Here is a 22567-nt window from a genome sequence, read left to right as displayed (position 1 = left end):
AGAAGAAAACATGGGAATCTCTGAAAATAGTTCACTCTCTAGCAAAAGCCTGAGCTCGTATTTCTCAGCATCTCCCAAAAGGCTTTATCCTTATATTCAGCCCATTGAAGTGGTTAGGTTTGCTTACCTTTAAGGATTCTTGTGTGTGTTTCATTTGAAACCCAAAGCCCACCTACGACCTATCTAATCTGGTGAAAGAACCTGCACAGGTTCTCCATAAAGACATGAATTGTTAGCCCTTTCTTCCAATCTTTAACTTTGGGGGAGCTGCTTTGGGTTTTGGGGGGTTTTTTTAACAAAATATAATGTAGATACGTAAAAGTACATGAAACAAATGTACAATTTAGTATCAAATTAACTTAGCACCAACATCAAGAAATTGAACATTGTGGCAACACCCTGAGACACTCTAGTACCCTTTCCAATGACCACTCTCTTGCCCCAAAGAAAACCTCTATTCTGAACATTTTCTTCAATTTTACCACCTTTGTCTGTGTCTTAGTTCAGGCTTCTGTAACAGGGTACCATAGTGGGTGACTCTAACAACAAGTCTAATTTCTCATAGTGCTGGGGTTGTAAATCTGAGACCAGGGTACCACAGGGTCAGTCTCTTGTGAGGACTTTCTTCCTGGTTTACAGAGGCCATCTTTTTACTGTGTCCACGCATAGTAGAAGGAGAGTGAGAAGGGGTTTCTTGTAAAGGCACAAATTCAATTCTTGAGGGCTTCACCCTCCTGACCTAATTACTTCCCCAAAACCCCACCTCCAAAGACCACCACCTCAGGGGTTAGGTTTCAACATCTGAATTTTGTGGAGGGAGAGGGCACACAAACATTCAGCCCATAACAGTATATATCCCTAGAGATTTTAAGGTTTACCCATTTTTGAACTAGACTCAGATTATATGTTATTACTTTGTGCTTTACTTCTGAAGCTTAATATTCAACATGGTGTTCGTGAGACTAATCCATGACTAGTAATGCATGTGGCTCTGATTTACTTTGTATTATTCCATGATATGAATAAATGAATGGTATATATATCTCTATATATTTATGCAATCTGCTATTGATAAACATTATGTTGGTTCAGTGAGGAGTTATTCTGAATAATGCTGTTATGAATACTCTTACAGAGGGTTCCTGTTAAAGATATGCACGAGTATCTATACAGTATAACCAAAGAGTATGATTACTGGGTCAAAAGTTACGCACATCTTCTCAGGTAGCATCACTATACCAGACCTTAATCTATACTACAGAGAAATAGTAACAAAAACAGCATACTATTGGCACCAAAATAGATTGAAACACCAATGGTACAGAATAGAGGACACAGAGACTAACCCACATAATTACAGTTATCTTATATTAGACAAAGGTGCCAAAAAAGTACATTGGAGAAAAGATAGCCTCTTTATCAAATGGTGTTAGGAGAACTGGAAATCCATATGCAGCAAAATGAAGTTAAACCCCTACCTCTCACCATGTACAAAACTCAACTCAAAGTGGATCAAGGACTTAAGAATTAAACCAGAGACACTGCGCCTATTAGAAGAAAATGTAGGCCCAAATTTCTATCATATCGGATTAGGCCCCGGCTTCCTTAATACTCCTATAGTGCAAGAATTAGAATCAAGAATCAATAAATGGGATGGATTCAAACTAAAAAGCCTTTTCTCAGCAAAAGAAAGAATCAGTGAGGAGAATAGAGAGCCTACAATTTTGGAACAAACTTTTACCACATGCACATCAGATAGAGCACTAATCTATAGGATATATAAAGAACTTAAAAATTTTAACACCAAAAAAACAAAACCCAATCAATAAATGGGCCAAAGAACTGAACTGACACTTTTCAAAAGAAGATATACAATCAATCAACAAATATATGAAAAAATGTTCAACATCCCTAGAAATTAGAGAAATGCAAATCAAAACAACTGTAAGATTTCATCTCACTCCAGTCAGAATGGCAGCTATTAAGAATACAAACAACAATAAGTGTTGGTGAGGATGTGGGGGAAAAGGTACATGCATCCATTGCTGGTGGGACTACAAATTGGTGCATCCAATATGCTAAGCAGTATAGAGAATCCTTGGAAAACTGGGAATGGAACCACCATTTGACCCAGCTATCCCACTCCTCAGTTTATACCAAAGGACTTAAAAACAGCATACCACAGGGACACAGCCACATCAATGTTTATAGCAGCACAATTTACAATAGCTAAACTGTGGAACCAACCTGGATATGCCCTTCAGTAGGTGAATGAATAAAGAAAATGTGGTATGTATACACAATGGAATATTATTCAGCATTAAAAGAGAATAAAATTATGGCATTTTTCAGGTAAATGGATAGAGTTGGAGAATATAATGCTAAGTAAAGTAAGTCAATCCCAAAAAACCAAATGCCAAATGTTTTCTCTGATTTAAGGATGTTGATCATAATGTGCTTAAGTGGGGGGCGGGGCACATGGGATGATTAGATGAACTCTAGATAGGGCAAAGGGGAGGGAGGGGAAAGGAGAGGGTATGGGAGTAGGAAAAATGGTGGAATGAGTGGACATCATTACCCTAAGTAGGTGAATCTACTTTGTGTTCAACCAGAGATATGAAAAATTATGTTCCATATGTGTAATATTAATTGTAATGCATCCTGCTGTCATATATAACAAATTAAAATTTTTTAAATGAGCAAAAAAAAAGTTATGCCCATCTTCAATTTACTAGATAATTCCAAACTCTTTTCCAAAGAAGTTGAATCAACCATCAATAGATAAGAACTCCTGTAACTTTACATCGTCACACACAATATTACAAGCTTTCAAATTCTTTTCAAGCTAGTGGCTATGTGATATGTAATTATATATTGTAATTATCTTTAAGATATAAAGATATAATTATCTTTAATTCTTTATGACTTTTAGATCAATATATATAGTTTGTTACCAACATTCTAATATTTTTTCTGGATTAGCTACTGTATCAGATCCTGCATCTCCACTAAGTTTATATTTAAGTCTAGAAAAAAAGTTACTAGTTGTCACTACTTTCTTACTGGATATTTTGAAATTTAAAGAGTTATTTAAATTTTTGGAATGTGTAAAATAATAGGAGAAAAATCACATTAACTAGGAAGTTAGCAAAAAAAAATTAGAGCTTGTATTTGTCTCCCCCCACTTTTAAATTTTTTTGGTATATTTTTCAACTTTGCAGTAAAAAAGCATCATCATAAACTGTGTCAGTAAATTGAACTTCCTCCTGAAAGGTCAAAGAAAATGGAAGTTTATACTGAAGTACGAGAACCATTCAGAGCTATTAAGAATTTGATGATAGGATTGCAAGTGCTTCCTCCTAACGACAGCCTTAAATTTCAGTTCCCTTGGCACTAACTAGTACGCAGGCAGATGGAGTATTTGAGTAAATAAAGAACACAAAATGTTTTAGCTACTCCGTGTCAGGCCCTTACTTGAGCTATCTAAGGCATTAGCGACATTAAGTGACAAGCACTGCAGTTTTCCATTAGGAAATACTGAAATCGAATTGCTTTCCACTTTAAGTAAGAAGTTTGAGTCTTGATGTGGTTGGAAAGTGTTTCCAATCCAAAAGTAATAACTAAGTAATTTTAATAGCACTATGCACTCTAAAATTTCTGTAGACTTGATAACTTTTCTTTTACAAAAACTAACCATTATAGATTTATAGTAAATAACTTTTAGAAAAAAGAATGCTTGATAAAAGCAGAAATTTACTCAGCAATTACTAAATAATTTAGAGTTTGATTCACAAAAGTATTTACTTAATGCACTGTTTCTGGGAGAAATATGGTTGGAACTTCAAGTGAAGTGGTTTATAATTTGGTATTTTTTATTACCTGCAAGGCATATTCATTTCTCTTCATCTGAAACATTCTAGACATGACAGGTTGTCTGTAAAATTTAACATTCTATTTTTTTGTGTGTGTGTGTGTGAATTGCAGCTTTCCCACTGTGGGTTTTTGGGGGGGGGGGGGTTGTTTTTGTTTTTGTTTTTACTTTTTGATTTATACTTTTACCTTCAAAACTAACAGACATTTTAATTTCTGGATGTGAGCCAATAATGAATGAAGAGTGAATAAGTTAATGAGAACTTGTATTACTATATTTTTGATTGATATGAATGGTGGTCTGTGTAGCTTCTTGAGGGGATGAACATACTATGACAAAATAATAGTAATTAACTTTTACTGCTGAACCATATGATGAAATGATCTGGGTATATATGGAATGTACATGTGCAGCTGGGATTTTTTGGCCTACAAAAAGAAGAATGAGATCCAGCCAAAACCCAAATCAGAACCTTTGGAAAGCTTTCTTACGATCTGATTTCAGCTAATGTCTACATACTTCAACACATTGTCTAATGCTTAAAGACTGGCTGTCAGACTCCTACGTGCTATTCTGGGCTCAGTTACTCACTATACTGTAAAGTATTTCATTCTTAGATCCTATGAGTCCTGCTGAAGATTTCAGGATTTGCTGTATTAAGAAGAAAAATGTTTAATTAATGTTAGTAAAACAAGTAAACAAAGAAAACTTAATGGAACATAATGCAGTGATAGGAGAAGGAGAATTCACTTTGGCATTGTTCAGTCAAAAACAGATGGATTGGAGGGAGTTCATAGAAAAGCACTGTGATGATTGGAGAATGGGAAGGGCTAAGGAATAAGTGTGTCCCATGATGCTGGAAGTGGATCCAGTAGAAAGAGGTGTGATAAAGACTCAGTAGAAATGTAAAGGCCAATTTATACACAATGGAATATTACTCAGCACTAAAAAATAATAAGATCATGGCATTTGCAGGGAAATGGATGACATTAGAGCAGATTATGCTAAGTGAAGTTAGCCAATCCCCAAAAAAACGAATGCCGAATGTCTTCTCTGATATAACTGGGGTGACTCAAAATGGGGTAGGGAGGAAGAGCATGGGAAGAAGATTACCTCTAGATAGGGAAGAGGGGTAGGAGGGAAATGGAGGGAGAAGGGGAATTGCATGGATGGTGGAAGGAGACCTTCATCGTTATACAAAATATATGTATGAAGGTGTGAATTTGGTGTCAACGTATCTTGTATACAGAGATATGATAAATTGTGGTTAAAGGTGTATTAAGAATTGTAATGCAATAATAATAATAATAAGAGAGCTCATGTAAAATAAATAAATAAATAAATAATAAAAAAAAGAAAAGAAAAGAAATGTAAAGGCCAAGAGGAAGAGAGTGGTGCTGGCATGGCAGAAAGAATTATCCATAATAATTAAATCAAAAAAATTCTCAAAGCCAGGCAACAACTTCATGACAATAATAGATTTCAGATTATACAATTTGATGAACAAAACTAAAACTGTTCAAATTCTTCCAAAATTCTCTGGAAGGTCTAGCCTAAAGAGCAAATGTCCATGTTTGTGCCACTAATAGAGCTTACTTCACCAACTGGAAGTGTTTATATGGCCACTTCTCCTTTATCTTCTTAAATCTACCCTTTTAGCAGAATATAGAGTCTCTCTTCAAGATCCAGAGTTGTCTGAGAACACAGAAAGAGCACGGTCTTGCTTGTGACTTGGAATCTGCTAGTTAGCCCACTGTCTTGCTTCATACTATTAATGACTGCTCCTGCTTGATGGGTACACACCTGTGACCTCTGCTACTATTTTCTGCTTAGGCCTCAGTGGAACTCAGTGAAATGTGTTCCCTAGTGGCATACTCTTTTAGTTCATATTTCCTTACTCAGCTATGGTTTCCAGAACAGCTATGGTTTCTGAACTAAGGACTGAAGGAACCAATAGCCTTAACTCCACATATTGTGTCAAAATGTCCTCCTAGACTTGGATTCCTATTTCCTAAAGGTAACGTTACTTCAAGTGACTTGTTTCCCTTTGTGGAGATAGAATTATTCATTCAAACAGATCTTCCAAACCTGGAATCTATGCAGAGCAGGAGTCAGAGTCCTACTTCTCTCCCAGAAAGCTCTGGTTTCTCTGCATATTGTCCACCCCATCCCCTGTTAACCAGCTTTTCAGGGAGGGTTTTGTTAAACCATGAAACATCCACAACAATAACACTGAGCACATAAATGGTCTTTATAAGATCAAAGAAAGCCAGTTTCTATCAATTAAAATGACAGTATATCACTCCCTATTATCACTTAGGTTTATTTCTTTCATAGACTCAGACTCATAGAGTTGTAGATCTGCGAAAACTTTGCTAGTTTTCTGGGTTCATACTTCTCATTTCACAAACATGGAAGCAGGTTCAGACGAAGTTAAGCAATTTGTCCAAATCCACAAGGCTGGCCAATGCCACAAGTAGAGCAAAAGCCCAAGATACCTGGTTCACTCTTATTTCTACTGTATTTCACTTTCATTTCTCTTTTTATTTTCTTTCATTTTGTGTTTTACCCAAGAATTTATGGCTTTGTATTCTTCATAGCAAACTCCAGTCTTGGAGTACATGCATTAATGTGTATTACCCATAAATGAATTGGGAAAATGAGATGTCCCTCATTAATCTACTTCTGAAGAATGAGCACATCATCTATGCCCTAGAATATTAATTATTCCAGCCCAATTTTGAGTGTTACCTGCTACATCTAACCTATTATGATTTTTAAACCAAATAAATTTTACAGACTACTTGAAAAAACTGAATATGATAGGCAAAAGAAGAATAATCTAAGAATTAAGAATGGAGAAAATAAATCATAATCGAGACCCTATGTGAGAGATAAGAAAATATGTAAAACTCAAAAAATTAAACAATAAGATAACAAACAACCCTATCAACAAATGGGCCAAGGACCTGAACAGACACTTCTCAGAGGAGGACATACAATCAATCAACAAGTACATGAAAAAATGCTCACCATCTCTAGCAGTCAGAGAAATGCAAATCAAAACCACCCTAAGATACCATCTCACTCTAGTAAGATTGGCAGCCATTATGAAGTCAAGCAACAATAAGTGCTGGTGAGGATGTGGGGAAAAGGGTACACTTGTACATTGCTGGTGGAACTGCAAACTGGTGCGGCCAATATGGAAAGCAGTATGGAGATTCCTAGGAAAGCTGGGAATGGAACCACCATTTGACCCAGCTATCGCCCTTCTCGGTCTATTCCCTGAGGACCTTAAAAGAGCATACTATAGGGATACTGCCACATCAATGATCATAGCAGCACAATTCACAATAGCTAGACTTTGGAATCAACCTAGATGCCCTTCAATAGATGAATGGATTAAAAAACTGTGGCATTTATACACCATGGAGTATTACGCAGCACTAAAAAATGACAAAATCATGGATTTTGCAGGGAAATGGATGGCATTAGAGCAGATTATGCTAAGTGAAGCTAGCCAATCCTTAAAAAACAAATGCCAAATGTCTTCTTTGATATAAAGAGAGCAACTAAGATCAGAACAGGGAAGAAGAGCATGAGGAAAAGATTAACATTAAACAGAGACGAGTGGGGGGAGAGAAAGGGAGAGAGAAGGGAAACTATGGAAATGGAAGGAGACCCTCATTGTTACACAAAATTACATATAAGAGTTTGTGAGGGGAAAGGGGAAAAAAAAAACAAGGAAGAGAATTAAACAACAGCAGATGGGGTAGAGAGGGAAGATGAGAGGGAAGGGGAGGGGGGATAGTAGGGGATAGGAAAGGTAGCAGAATACAACAGTCATTAATATGGTATTATGTAAAAATGTGGATGTGTAACCGATGTGATTCTGCAACTTGTATTTGGGGTAAAAAATGGGAGTTCATAACCCACTTGAATCAAATGTATGGAAGACGATATGTCATGAGCTTTGTAATGTTTTGAACAACCAATAAAAAAAAAGAAAATATGTAAAACATTCTAAGGAAATGAAAAACTAATAAGAATATACAATAGAAAATATTTGTCTTCTTACTAAATCATGAAGAATTTAGTAGCAATTTTCTAGTCACAAACAGAAGCTAAGTGACCTTAATCTTACTCAGTGGCCTAGGGTCATTACAAGTGAATTGTCATTTAGAATGTTATTCTTATTACATTTTTTAAATGATTATAGATAAAGAAACTGACAGATACTTTACCTTTTATTGGAATACCAAAGGACTAATAATGTTTCTTCATAAATATTTTCATAATTAAGTATTTTAAAGCACCCGTGTATAGAAGAGGAAAGTTTACACTATAAGGTTAGCAATGAGATAAGTTATTGGTTTTAAAGTATTTGGAGTAATTGTACTATAAAGAGTAAATCTAGGACTTTAGGCCAAGAATAGTGGTGCACACCTGTAATCCCAGCTACTCTCTGCTGAAATAACAATGAAAGCAAATGAAATAATACTTTCAAGACATTGGACACAAAGTAACAAAGGACAGTACAGTAATCCCTAAAAGAAAACAAACAATGCAACATACTGTTACAAGAGTTTTCGGGCCATGGAACAGAAAGGAGGAACCAAGGAATTGCTGGATGACTCCTAAGTTGAAGAGACATAGCTAAGAGTCTGGAGAAATGACTCTTCCAGAGATTTTCAGAGAGTACCTCATCACTATTTTGCTGAATACTGATCACTACATGCATGTGAGGAAACTTCTGAAGATTGAGAAGGGAACTACCCAAAACAATCAGAGGTAACATAGAGCTCATGGAGGACTAGAAATAATCCCTATACCTACCAGCCAGACTAGAAAACCCATATTTCAGCAGACTTTGGGTAAATTATTCAGAAGTGTCTTGGATCAGTAGTGGGGAAATGGAGAGCTCTCGACTAAATGCTGCTTTTCCCATCTAACAAATCTCAAAGGCAAAAATCCAAAAGGTTCACACTGTTTCCAAGTACCTCAACTCAAGAGTATTTATAGTAACACAAACATATTCAGCATCCAACAAAATTAAATCCAAAAATTGTAAAATTTATAATGTCTTGAATCCAATCAAAAATGTCCGGTCATTCAAAGAAATAAGAAAATATGATTCACATTGAAGAGAAATAATAATCAAAACCGAGCCAGGGGGTTAGGGTTGTGGCTCAGTGATAGAGTGTTTGCCTAGCATATGTGAGGCACTGGATTCAATTCTCAGCACCACATATAAATAAGTAAATAAAATGAAGGTCCATCAACAACTAATAAAAATATTTAAAAAGAAAATACTGAGCCAGAACTGATACAGTTTTAGAATTTAAAAAGACATTGAAATGGTTACTATAACTTTATTCCAAAAGTTAAGAGGTTAAACAATTAAATATCTTATGCAAAAACATGGAAGATATTTTAAAAGTCTAAAAAAAGACTTTTGAGATGATGACCACAGTGTCTGAGATAAAAATTATACTGGAAGGGATTAGTGACAGATTAGACATTACAGAAAAAAAGATTAGTGAACTTGAAAGTCTAGCAAGAGAAAACTATCCAAAGAGAAACATAAGTACATAAGAGTTAAAAAAAAAAAGGGTGTCAAAAAATTTTTTAAATGAACACAGTATTGTGAGGTGTGGAACAACTTCAGGTGGTCTAATAAACAAATAACTGAACTGCCTTAAGAAGAATAGGGAAGAAAACAAAAAAAATATTTCAAGAATTGGTGTCTTAAGTTTTCCCAATATCATGAAAACTACACAGCTACAGATCAACAATGCTGGAGAAACATGAAAGAGACTACACTAAGGCACATAATCATCAATTTATTCATTTAAAAAATTGATAAAGAGAAAACCTTGAAAACAGCAAGGTGGGGTTGGGAGAGACCTTACATACAGAGAAACAAAGGTAAAGGTGACAGATTTTTCATTGGAAACAATGCAAGTGAAAAGACAGTGGAATGACATCTTTTATAGTACTGAAAGAAAAGGAAAAAATCCTGTCAATCTAAAATCTATACCCCATGAAGATATGTTCCAAAAGTTAAATCAACTAGCTTTTCCAGAGAAACAAAAGCTAAAAGAATTCATTACTAGCACCCCTGCATTGCAGGCAATGTTAAACGAGGTCCTTCAGGAAGAAGGAAAAAATACACACACACACACACATACACACACGTGTGTGCGTGTATGTGTGTGTATGTAAGTATGTGTATACATATTATTTTTATTATCTAAATTTCTTTAAAACATAATTGACTATTTAAAGAAAAGTAAAAAACAATACAGTATAGACTTTTTAACATTTGTACAAGTAAAATACCTGAATAATACAAGGGCAGAAAGGGAAGAACACTTTTATTTCTCCCTTGTAAGTAAGCATTTTAAGTTTCTATTAATCTGCATTAAATTATACAGTATACTTGAAGGTGGATTGTGATAAAGAAGCATATTATAAATTCTAAACAACCAGTAAAATAATAAAACATACCAGTAAGAAACAAAATTGAATCATAAAAAATATTCAGTTAATCCAAAAGAAATCAGAGAGTGAGAGGAAAGGGAACAAAAAACATTTGGGACAAATAGAAAACAAAGAGAAAAATGGCAGATTTAAATTCAACCAAATCAATAATAACATTAAATGTAAATGGTCTAAGCACCATAATTAAAGTCAGAGATTGTCAGATTAGATTGTAGGAAAAGCAAGACCCAATTATATGCTGCCTACAAGAAACACTTTAAATATAAAGAGACAAAAAGGTTAAAAGGATAATAATAGAAGAAGGTATATTGTGCTTATGCTAATCGAACAAATCTGGAATGGCCGTATTAATATTAGACAAAACAAATTTCAGAAAAAAGAATATTTCCAGGAATTAAAGGAATTAGTGGTAGAGGAATGAATACTTCCAAGAGAAATTAAAATCCTAAATGTCTATGCATCTAATAACAGAGTTTCAAGCTGCATAAATCAAAGATAGTAAAATTTCAACAACTGAATGACAACCCCAGTTATTGTCAGAGATTTCAGTGTCTCTCCTCAAGATTTGATAAAACCGATAGACAGAAAGTCAAACAAGAGATAGAAAACTTGAGCAATACTCATCATCTGACTTTTAACCTCATTGACATGTACAGAACACACCAGCAAACTTCATAATACACATTCTTTTCCAGTGCATATGGAACCCATGTTCTGGCATATAAAACAATTCTCCATGAATCAAAAAGGATTAAAGTTCTACAAAGTTTGTGTCTGACCACAATGGAATCAAATAAGAGAATTTTAAAAATATATCTAGAAATTCACCCTAATATTTTAGAAGCTAAATAAAGTTTATAAATAACACATCAAGAAAAAAATCAAAATTGAAATTTACAAGCATTTTGAACTGAGTAAAAATAAAAATTCAGTATTTCAAAATTTGTGAGATACTGCTAAAGCAGTACTGATTGAATTTTACAGCACTAAAACCTGTCTTAGGAAAAAAAAATGTAAGATCAATGAATGCAACCTACACATTGTGAAACTGGTTTAAAAAAAGAAAAGAGCAAATTAAATTCAAAGTAAGTGGAATAAAGAATATAACAACACAGGAGCACTCAGCTTTCCTCCTGTAGAGTGTCTAGACATCTGGATGGCCTGTCACTTTAAATAAGGAAGCCCACACCTGTGACTGTGACCAGTTCAGCTGTCCACTTCCAAGTGACGACTCTCCAGGTTGGCATCCTTCTAATCCAGATGGGTGGCTTCTGTTGCTGAAGACATTCTCATACCTACCTTACCTCTACATTTGTAACAAATAAATCCTAGGTACAACTGGGGTTATTTTAGAGAAGTAAAAAAAATAAATAAAGTAAAAGTACAACAATAAGAATAAAAATCAATGAAGAAAATTCTATGGAATCTTCAAAAAAATTTTTAAAAGCTATAAGAACAACTATATAAGAACAACTAAGCAAATTAGGCATACAAAATTTATACACAAAATTCATTTATAGGAATTGAAGATGTAGCTTAGTCGTAGAGCACTTGCCTAGTATACCCTAGGCTCTGGGTTTGAGCTCCAAAATCACACCACACACACACACACACACAGGCACAAATCATTCGTATTTGTATATTAGCAGAGAAAAATCAGCAGTTGAAATTCAAAAGCAATACCATTTATAATGGCATCAGAAATATTAATATGTAAGTATAAATCTGACAGAAGATATGCAATACCAATACACTACTACAAATCTTCTTTAAGAAAGATTAAAGATAAACTAAAGAAAGAGAAATGGGGGACTGGGGTGGTGGCTTAGTAATAGAGCGCTTGCCTAGCAGGTATGAGGCATTCAGTTCGATTCTCAGCATCTCATATAAATAAATTAAATAAAGGTCCATTGACAACTAAAAAAATATTTTAAAAAGAAAGAGAAATGCTGTGTTCTTGGGTCAGAAGATTCAATATTGCTTAAAAGACAGCTCTTCCCAAACTGATCAGTAGATTAAGTATAGTTCTAGTAAAAATATTATTTTGTAGAAATTGACAAGCTAATTCTAAAATGCATATGAAAATGCAAAGAATCAAAATCACTTTGAAAAACAACAAATCAAGACACTGTTGATAGAGGCATGAAGATAGGCGGGCACATATAGATCTACACATATATAGCCAACTGATAAAGGTGCAAAGGCAATTCAGTAAAGAGTGGTTTTAACAATGGTGTTGGAACAATTGGATATTCATAGGCAAAAGAAAAAAAGAGGCTCAATTCATACTTTGTATCATATAAAAAATTAACTCAAAATTGTCAAGTACTTAAATGTAAGAACTTAAAAAAAAAAAAAAAAGAAAGAAGCTAAATTTTTAGCAAAAACCATAGGAGAAGATCTTTGTGACCTTGGTTTAGGCAAAGATTTTTTTAGATATGACACTAAAAGTACAATCCATAAACAGAAAATAATTGATAAACTGAGCCTTATCAAATGAAAACTTTCTACTGTTTGAAAACTTTCTACTATTTTTTTTTCTTTTTTTTTTTTTTTTGATTTTATTTATTTATTTATTTATTTATTTATTTAATTTTTTATTGTGGGTTGTTCAAAACATTACAAATTTCTTGACATATCATAACTTTCTACTATTAAGAGAATGAAAAGACAAGCTACAGAAGATTGGGGGAAAATATTTACAAATCGCATAAAGGAGTTTTATTTAGAATATATCCTTAAAACTCCATAATAAGTAAACAAACATCTCAATTAAAATTAGGCAAGGACTCTGAATAGACTTTTTACCAAAGATACACAGATGGAAAATAAGCACATGAAAGGTGGTCAGTATCTTGTGTCATTAGAGAAAACAAATTAAAACCACAAAAGAAATATCATAGTGTACCTATAAGAATGGCCAAAATTAAAAGACTGGCCGAGCCGAATGTTGGCAAGAATGTAAAAAAAAAAAAACTATAACTCTCATACACTGGTAGGGAAATGTAAAATGGTACAACCACTTTAGAAATCAGTGGCAGGTTCTTAGAGAGTTAAAGTTATGTACAGCATACAATCTATTCACTGTACTCATGTGTGGGTGACTTGGACATCCTGCTCAAGAGAAAGCATATGTTCATACAAAGTCTTTTATACTAATGTTTACAACAGCTTTATTTTAATAGCCCCAAACTGGAAACAACCCAAATATCCATCAGTATATTAATGGGTAAAAATGTGTACTCTATCCATGGAATAGAGCATGACTCAGAATAAAGGAACAAACTTTTGATATATTCAACAATATGGGTGAGTGTCAAAATAATTATGCTAAGAGGAGCCAGACATAAAAGAATACATACTTCATGATTCCATTTATGTATAACTCTAGAAAGTTCAAGCTAATATATATGGCCAGAAAGCTGATCAATGATTGCCAGAGATAGGGCATTGTGAAGTACAAGGGAGGAACTATAAAGGGGCTTAAAGAGACTTCTGGCAGTGATTAATTTATCTTCACTATCTTGGTTGTAAGGATGGTTTCACAGTTGCACAATACGTCAAGTTTCATACCATAAATGTGTGAAGCTTATTGTTAAAGCTGTTTATTTATTGTTAAAGTGGTTTTTTTTTTTTTGAATGAGAATGAAGCCATGCCTGGACTTATAGTAGTAGTAAATATTACTGAAAAACCACATTATATAAATTAATTATGGATACTGTATTTTAAGTTACCTCAAAGGATTCTTTTTAAAACAAAGAAGACTTTTGTAAAAGTAATTTTTACTTTGAATACATCTTTTTCATGACTCCTATTATGATCCATTGTGTTTCCTTAAAGAGGGTGTACGTCAAGTCTGCTGACATAACAACAGCACAGTTCCACCCGAGAGCCAATCACCACCTGCATTACGTTGGCTGTGCATTGTCTTGAAATACAGAAGGCAGATATAATAGCTGCTATGTCTATTCTTCAGGGCGTACGCAGTTTAGAACACTTGTAAAATCATGTATTTTGATTAGACATTTATCCTACTTGGCACCTTAACCAAATTTCAACTTAGAGAACTTACGTGTACTTCATCAAAACAGCATTTCAGATACTTCATCTTAACACAAATTTCAATCAGTACCGGAATGGAAACTATTTATATGTGAAAAAGTGCTATTTCAGCTTTCTAATAAAATCAAAACTACGACTTTTAAAGTACATGTGTGTTTTAATCATGTTAAGTGTTCCTTAGATCTGGCTTTGCCACCGTGGGGTAAAAGTATGCAGTGAGTGGAAAGGTTAAAAGTCAGCCATCGACCTTGACTTTCCGGATGTGCTCCCTGACCTAATTATGCCAACCAAGTTTGAACGTGCTGATCTGCAGTACTGCTTCTTTCTGCCAGGCCCATGGGTTGGACCCAGAAACCATGATGTTCGTTCTCCCTTCTCTCTGTGACTCTCTGATAGTGGTGGTGACTCAGCCTTTCTTTCTTTCAGGGTGTGAACGGCATGTCTGTGGATGAGAAGCCTGACTCCCCCATGTATGTGTATGAGTCCACAGTCCACTGCACCAACATCCTCCTGGGCCTCAATGACCAGCGGAAAAAGGATATTCTCTGTGACGTGACTCTGATAGTGGAGAGGAAGGAGTTCCGAGCCCACCGGGCTGTGCTGGCCGCATGCAGTGAATACTTCTGGCAGGCTCTGGTTGGACAGACAAAACATGACTTGGTGGTCAGCCTGCCTGAAGAGGTATAGTAATTTGGTTTGTTTGTATGGTTGATAAAGGAGGTGGATTGACTATAATTGGCTTGGTAGGATCTAGAAGGTATAACCTGTGCCACGCGGATGTCCAAGTCACCCACATATTAGGTTTGTGGCAAAGCCAGTTTCTGTTTGATGCACTTGAAATCTCAGAAGCCTGAGTATGAACACAGCATGTTTCTCTAAAGAAACTGAACCTCACCTGGGGCTCAGTCACTTGTAGTTTCTAGTTCACTTAAACTTCAGATTTTGACTAGTTCCACCTAAGTTTGATGCAGTCCTAGATGTGGGATCTGAATCAGTGCTATGATTTCTCTCTTTCAAATGGTTTAAGGATTGTTGAGTTGCCCTTGAGAATAAAAGAATGAAAGCATTCACAGGGCCTTCCTTGCTTGGGGAAAAAAATAAAAGCAACCAGTAATTCTCACCATTAGCATAGTGAGATTCTAAGAAGCATAAACTTGATTCTCTCACCATTTTTTGAAAATACCCTACTCAGGTTTTCTGATTAAGTCAATGAGTCCAGTCTTGTTGGTACTTTGGAGACACCAATAACTGGATCTGCTCTGTCCAGAGATGGCATTCAGTTTCAGTTGGATGGTTTGAGCTCTGGAAACTCAAAGGATGGGCTTCACAATGACAAACTATCCCACTAGTCACCCTCTGAATTGGGTATACCATTCCTCTCCTTTAATCAGCCTGACTTCCCTTCAATTTTAATGGGACAAAGGGTAATACTGTCCTTAGGCTTTGTGTTCAGGCCAGAATCATTCCCTGCACACCACCAGCACAGTGTGCAACTGTAGGATCACCATCAGCTGTTGTGTCTACTGCACAACTCCCAGCGGTACAACTCACATTCATACTCTTTGCAAATACAGCCCTCTTGTTGGACCCTGTTCCACCAAGCGGCTCTTCACCGCAATCCTAGGAGAAAACAAACACACCGTCACTTACATGTATGAGGTGCTCGTGATTATAGCTACCATCAAATTCTAGGGGTCACAAACCCAGATGCCTTCAGAGATTTTGCAAATAGTATTAATGAAAGCAGTTGTGTATAAGACAGTGGAAAGTGACAGAGAAAGCATGTGTTCCATCGATGGACATTCAGATCCAACATTTAAAAAAAAAAAAGACAGCTGGGGATATAGCACAGTGGCAGAGCACTTGCCTGCCATGGGTGAGGCCCTGAGTTCTCCTGCACTGCAAAAACAAAAAAAGACAAGCACACAAGATATAGAGCTCCACCAGATCCCAGTCCCTTGTTAAGCAAAATCTATGGTTATCTGAGGGCAGGAGAGTGCCCTGATAAAAGTGAGAACTGCATAAGCACTCAGTATGTCCATATTCAGATCCTTCTTATGTACCCACCGTAAAATGCTCCATTACCACTCCTCATGACATGAGTAAGTAGATGGCTAGAGAGAGAGAGTAGAAACTAAAGGGCAAGACACTTGAAGACAAAGTAACTGGGGCTGGTGCAGGGAGCCCAACATCCTGTACCTAGTAATGTGGACAGGCTGGAGAATGGCAGTATGCGTGGGGATCCTGAGTTGGAGTGTCCTCATCTGCATGAGCAGGGCAGACTTAACCAGTTAGTGGGGTGTCGTGGGGATTAGGAGAGATAATATAAAAGTTTTCAGCACAGTGCCTGTCTCATAATAAGCATTTGTCAAATATAAGGCCTTTTCTTCTCTGGATGGGAACAAGAACGCCTTTCTTACTTATTCCAACTCTAGAATCTCTGGAACCATTTGGAAACTTCCAATTGTCCAGAAAGATCTTAAGGAAGGAGGTGATGCCCACAGTTTATTTATTCTCTGTTACCTATTTGAGAACCATTTTCTATATATGTTTTTTTACTGATTTTAAAAAATAATTAGATGATATGAAAATATATGTATTAATGAAAGTCATGTTTTACATAATTTAGTTTCTCTTTTGTGACTCTGTTGGCCCCATGTTGAGACTCTCTGACCATTGTGACCTACACCCAGGTTAGCCCTGGGGTCCTGGTCTAGTCACTGAATCTGTCAGTTATCTTACCTTTAAGAACCCTATAATTCTAAAGTCAAAATACAATACTGGTGCAGTAAGATTAAAAGGAGATCAGCGTATAAATGCCTATGATATAACCTTAAAGTTTCATTTTAGAACAAATCCTTAATAATTGCTTATTTCCACGGCATTGCATACTCCTATTTAAAATAAGAGGCACCCTGTGTAGATATGTCCCACAAAAATCTGTTTGACCTTTTTAGTTTTATTCCAGTTAAATAAGAGTTGGCTGTGTATTGCTTCCCAGCCTCTAAAAGGACTGTTGTCCCTACATCATCTTTGTCCTCCAAACCATGACGACATTCTGTTTGCCCCCATTCCTGCAGTCTTGACATCAACCCATAGAGCTATGGGTTGGATGTCTTCCTTTCCTTTCTTCCCTTCCATTTCCTTTTTTCCTTCCTTCTCCTCTCTCCCATCCCATATACGCTCTCTCCTTCTTTCTTAAATGAATCTCTGTTGTCAGTCATCTAGCTCTTAAGTGTCTGAATAATGGGACCTGCAAACCAGCCCCAGTAGCATTTTCCTCTGTGGGGCTATAAGTGTTTGGAGGCCTCCTTGGTAGAGCCTCCTCCTCTGCTCAGCACCTGTCCATGGCCAATGCACTGAGCACAGTTTTCCTCTGCTGTATGCACACAGAAATTCCCTTGCAGGCTCAGTGAAAATAGTCACACTTTTCCCTGTGAATAACTTCATAGAATTTGAATTAATTGGCAAATAAGCAAGCATCCCAAATTGCTACTTTAGAATTAACTAGCATTTGGTCCCCATGATACAAGAAAAAGCAATGAAATGGTTAACCTCACATCATCTTATCACTTAATTCTGATCAACTTCTGGCCTGCCTCCACCCATGTTCCCACTTGCCACACCTCAACTCACACCTGACAGCTAATGTTGTGTATCAGTTTGAGAGTTTTTCTTGCACTGTGAAACCTCCAAATGTAAACTGGCACCCTTCTCCCTAATTCAGTTTAGGCCAAACCCAGCTCATATCTAACTACTGTCTAGTCCTGTACTTCTACCCTGAAATCCTCACTGTTGCTGGGAAACTCCAACAAATGTTCACTCAGTGCCCAGCTTCCACTTTAACCTGAGAGGGGAGAGATTTAAAATAGAGGCCTCCTTCTAGAAGTCAAGGAATAATTCAATTGCCTTTGCTTTTATTTTTTATTTTTTCTCTTCTCTAAAATGGATTGAAAAATAGACCTGAAACTTACAGGATTTGAGTGTTGGCTCCCCATTGAAAATGTCAGCAAATAGTAGGAAATCAGTCATTGTACTAAGTATTTCCAGTATAATTAAACTGGTTATTTTAATCTACTAGAAATTATGTTTTGTGCAAAGAGAGAAGAGAAAGTGGTTATGTTACAAGCACCTCAAGGCTGTCCTCCCCCTGCTCCTTAGGATTAAAGTTGGCTCAGGAGACACATTCTTAGCAAAGGTCATGGAGACCATATCACGCTGGATGCCAGCCACGCCAGAAGTAGCATCACTGCCATGAAGTTCCATCTCTTGGTGTGTGGAGTTGAGATCAGAAATGGGGTGTGCTTCCTGAGAAGCTGTGCAGCCACAGAGGGTTTGTCTCCAACCCATTCTCAGGAGGCTGCTTAGCTCCTTCACAGAAGGCTAGAGAAATAGCAGTTGTCAGGGGATTATTGCCAAGAGTCCGCCACCCTCTTTGTCTTATTTCCTATGTTCTTTCATCCTCTAGAAAAGAGAAAGGGTGCAGAGGATGTCTAAGGGGTGGAAATAAATATGGCCTCTTAGGTACAAATATGTTTTAGACTTTTGCTCATATCCTTGCTCTCTCTTTCCAGCTTGTGATAAATCTTATTCTTTTCAGTACCAAAAAGAGAAAGAGAGAAAGCTGACCCAGAAAGCTTGGGAAGAAGAGGCCTGTGTTGTCTTCACCATAGGGTGCAATAAAGAATGTTCCTGCAGCAGTACTGCCAAGTGCGGATGCCAACAAGATTATGGAATCTTCTTGTCTGGAAGTTTTTAGAGGCTATGAAAGCTGTTAATGTCTCTGGGATGGTTTAGGTCCAGTCTTTTAAGAAAGGAGTAAGAGAGTCATGATTATCATCAGACGGTCCTTTCAGTATGTAGTGCTACAGAAGCTACTTAATGCTGCAGCACAGTTTGCCAATAGCATTCTGAGCCTGGGTGTGGCTGCAGAGAAAGGTGGAGGTTTTGAAGAAAACAATGGGTGACACCTTTGGGAAGTGGCATGACCAGGGGGATACAGGTAAAACACTCATTCACCCCAGAGCATGCAACCAGCCCTTTGACCTCTCCATATACCAATTAAACAGAACTCTGAAGGAGACACCACAACTCTTTACCAGGATGAGACTAAGGGGAATTTTTTTAAAACTAAGAACCATCAGCCATAAGGGGATGGAAAAACCATAATCTGGGACTTGGCACCACCTGTGTGTAAGGTCTCTAGCAAACCACACAACTCCTTTGGGCCTCTGCTTCCCCACTAATTTATTTCCTCATTCATTCAGCAGTTCACGGTCCCTCTATGTACCAGGAGCCACCATTCTGGGTTCTGGGTAAACCTCACTTACATTCCAATGGGGAGAAGGAAGACAGAGAGAAAACTAAAAAATCCCAAATGTACTCAATTAGATGCCACTGAGGAAAATAAAACAATAATGGAGATTAGGAAATGTCAGGATACAGGTATCAGGATTTTTAAATAGAGGGATCTCAAGAGTGGCTTGTTTGCAGGGGCAACTTTTGAGGAGCATAAGGAGGTGAGGGGGCCAGCCATGCTGATATCTGGGGAAGGAGGGAGCTAGGCAGAGGAACAGCAAGGAAGGGCCAGGGGCTGGAGCAGGCATGGCACGTCTGAGGCAGTAGCAGAGTGAGCAAGCGGGGAATGGAAAGAGGTGTGTCTGGGAGAAGATGGGGCTGGACTGTGCACCTTGCCAGACACTTGACCTTTACTTGGGATGAGCTGGGAAGCCACCCAAGGGATTCACAGGAGAAGATCATTTTGACTGCTGTGTGCAAATGGACTGAAAGAGGGCAAGGGCAAAAGCAGGGAGAACACTGAAGAGGGTAAGACAGTAACTGAGGCAGGACGTGACCTCAACCAGGGCCATGGCAAGTGGAGTGTCAGATTCTTGGAGGCATTTTGAAGGTAGAGCTTATGGAGTTTTTCTATAGATTGGGTATAAAGTGGGAGGAAAGAAAGGGGACAGATAGCTCCCATGTTTGGAGCCCAAGCTGATAGAAGAAGGGAGTTGCCATTAACTGAAATTGGTTAAGACTGGGAGGACGAGGTTGGGGGGTGGGTTGAGAAGGACTGGGAGTTCTATTTCATATATTTTACATTTGAGATACCTGTTTGCATTTAAGTAAAGAGGTCTAGTCCACTGTTACATGTGTATGACTGGAATTCATGGGTATAAGCCTAGGCTAGTGTTAAGAGATTTTGTTTATTTGTTTGTTTTGGTAGTAGGAATGAACTCAGAGGCACTTCACCATTGAGCTACACCTCCAGTCCTTTTTATTTTTTATTTTGACACAGGATCTCACTAAGTTGCTTAGGGCCCCTCTAAGTTGTTGAAGCTGGCTTCCAACTTGTGATCTTCCTGCCTCAGCCTCCCAAGTTTCCAGCCTCTTGGGATTACATGCATGTGCCACTGCACCTGGCTAGTTAAGAGTATTAATACCAGAGTATCAAAGATACTGGAAGCCACAGACTAGAAACAATCACCAAGGGAGTAAGTGTAGATAGAAAAGAAAAGAGGTCTCAGGATTGAGCCTTGGGGATTTCCAAAAATTAGAAGTCAGGAAGATGAAGAAGAGCCATCACAGTATACCAAGAAGGAGCAGTCATTGAGGCAGGAGGAAGAGCAAGAAAGTATAGTGTGCAGTAAACCAAGAAAAGGAAGCATTTTGAACAGAGAATAATCAGCTGTGTCAAATGAGTCTGATAGTCAGCTAAATGAAGGCTGAAAGCTGACATCCAGCAAAGTCAAGGCCACTTGTGATTTCATTGAACACTTTTGGGAAGGAAATAGGAGCAAAAACCAATTCAATTTGTTTTAGAGAGAATGGAGATGAATTGAAGAAAATTAATATAGGCTATTTTTTAGAGGCTTCTTGAGTTAAAGAGAATAATGAATTGAACCAGTAGCTGGAGGGAAATAACATCAAAAGACATTTCATTTAGCTTTAGTTTTTTTTTCTTTGTTTGTTTGAAGTAGGAATAAATTCTAGCATTTTTGCATTCCTTTATGAAGATTACCATTGTTCGCGCATACCCAATTTTTCTCAATTTTTTATCAGATAGGCCATGTGGCTAGATCTTCCAATGATATGTAAGATGAACTCATGTCACTTCTGGTTTGAAGCAGTTAGAAGCAGGTCTGAGTTCTTCGTGCTCTTTCCCATTCTTTGGTGACAAAGAATTCTGAAGACAGTAAAGCTGAAGCCCAGATCCCTGAGTCACTATTTGAGGAAAGTCAGGAAGAAGAGCCATCTAACTCAAATCAGACTCTGACACGAATAAGAAATAAACTTCTGGATTTTTGGAAGATGGCGGCGAGGGGAGTGCATTACCCCCGTGTGCTGCTTCACTGTGTGGGAGTATGACAAGTCAGGACGGCTAAAGGATATCTTGTTAGGAATTTCCAGCAATAGTGGGGTGCTCCGGAACCTGGAGGAAGGATTTCCATCGCACGAGGATCGGCTACGGGGACTCAAACGCGAGAGGTTTGTCGCACGGAGGGTAACTGCTTATTCAGCAAATCGCCCCGCGGCTAGAGTCTGCAGTGTGCGCTGGGATAGAGACGCAGGGTTACAGCGCTGCAGTTTCTGCCAGCCGCGCAAGCACCGTACTCAGGGCTGAATTCTGGGTTCCAGACGGGGTAAGGAAGCGGTCCTGCTCGGTTCTACACACCGGTCAGTCCACAGAGGAGGCCAGCAGCCACCATCTTGGTAAACTGACGTCACGTCCCCTGTTTTCGACTGACCGCAACTCATTCAGCCATAGATCAGGTAATTCCAGGCTACAATTAGCCTGTGGCTTGCAAACAGATTGCTAGGGTTCTGCGCCTGGGTGCTTCTAAGAACCTGAGCCTATCGGAGCGAACGCCGAGCGCGGGGCGCCCGAGTTCCGGCTCCCGGAACCGCCCCGCGGAGGCTGCTTCATGAACCCTGCCCCTATCAGAGCATACAACAAGCACTAAGCAGCCGAACTCCGGCTCCCGGAACTGAGCCCGCGGGGACTGCTTCTTGGAACTTACAGGAGTTCGGAGAGGCCGAGCTTACACCGAGTTCGGAGAGGCCGAGTTCCGGCTCCCGGAACTTCCCGTGGGCCGGGGCTGGGAGCCCGCGGAAACCTGCTTCTCGGT

The 22567-nt window shown here is 37.8% G+C and overlaps 1 protein-coding gene across 7 annotated transcripts in view; it reads left to right on the top strand.

The window, feature by feature from the left end:
• Bach2 (BTB domain and CNC homolog 2) overlaps positions 1 to 22567 on the top strand; it is a 343819-nt gene that overhangs the window by 242549 nt on the left and 78703 nt on the right. For 6 of the 7 annotated variants that reach the window (XM_048809768.1, XM_048809789.1, XM_048809798.1 and 3 more), the window contains one exon: positions 14865 to 15119. In XM_048809768.1, the coding sequence (XP_048665725.1) occupies positions 14865 to 15119 (255 nt within the window). Of the gene's footprint in view, positions 1 to 2619; positions 2629 to 6535; positions 6538 to 14864; positions 15120 to 22567 lie in introns of those variants that run through there. The other variant, XM_048809952.1, reaches the window with a different exon arrangement.

Source organism: Marmota marmota, unplaced genomic scaffold (assembly GCF_001458135.2).
Source record: "Marmota marmota marmota unplaced genomic scaffold, marMar, whole genome shotgun sequence".
Classification (NCBI taxonomy): Eukaryota; Metazoa; Chordata; class Mammalia; order Rodentia; family Sciuridae; genus Marmota; species Marmota marmota.
Note: the sequence above shows the minus strand (reverse complement) of the source record. Positions and strands in the feature narration are given on the sequence as shown.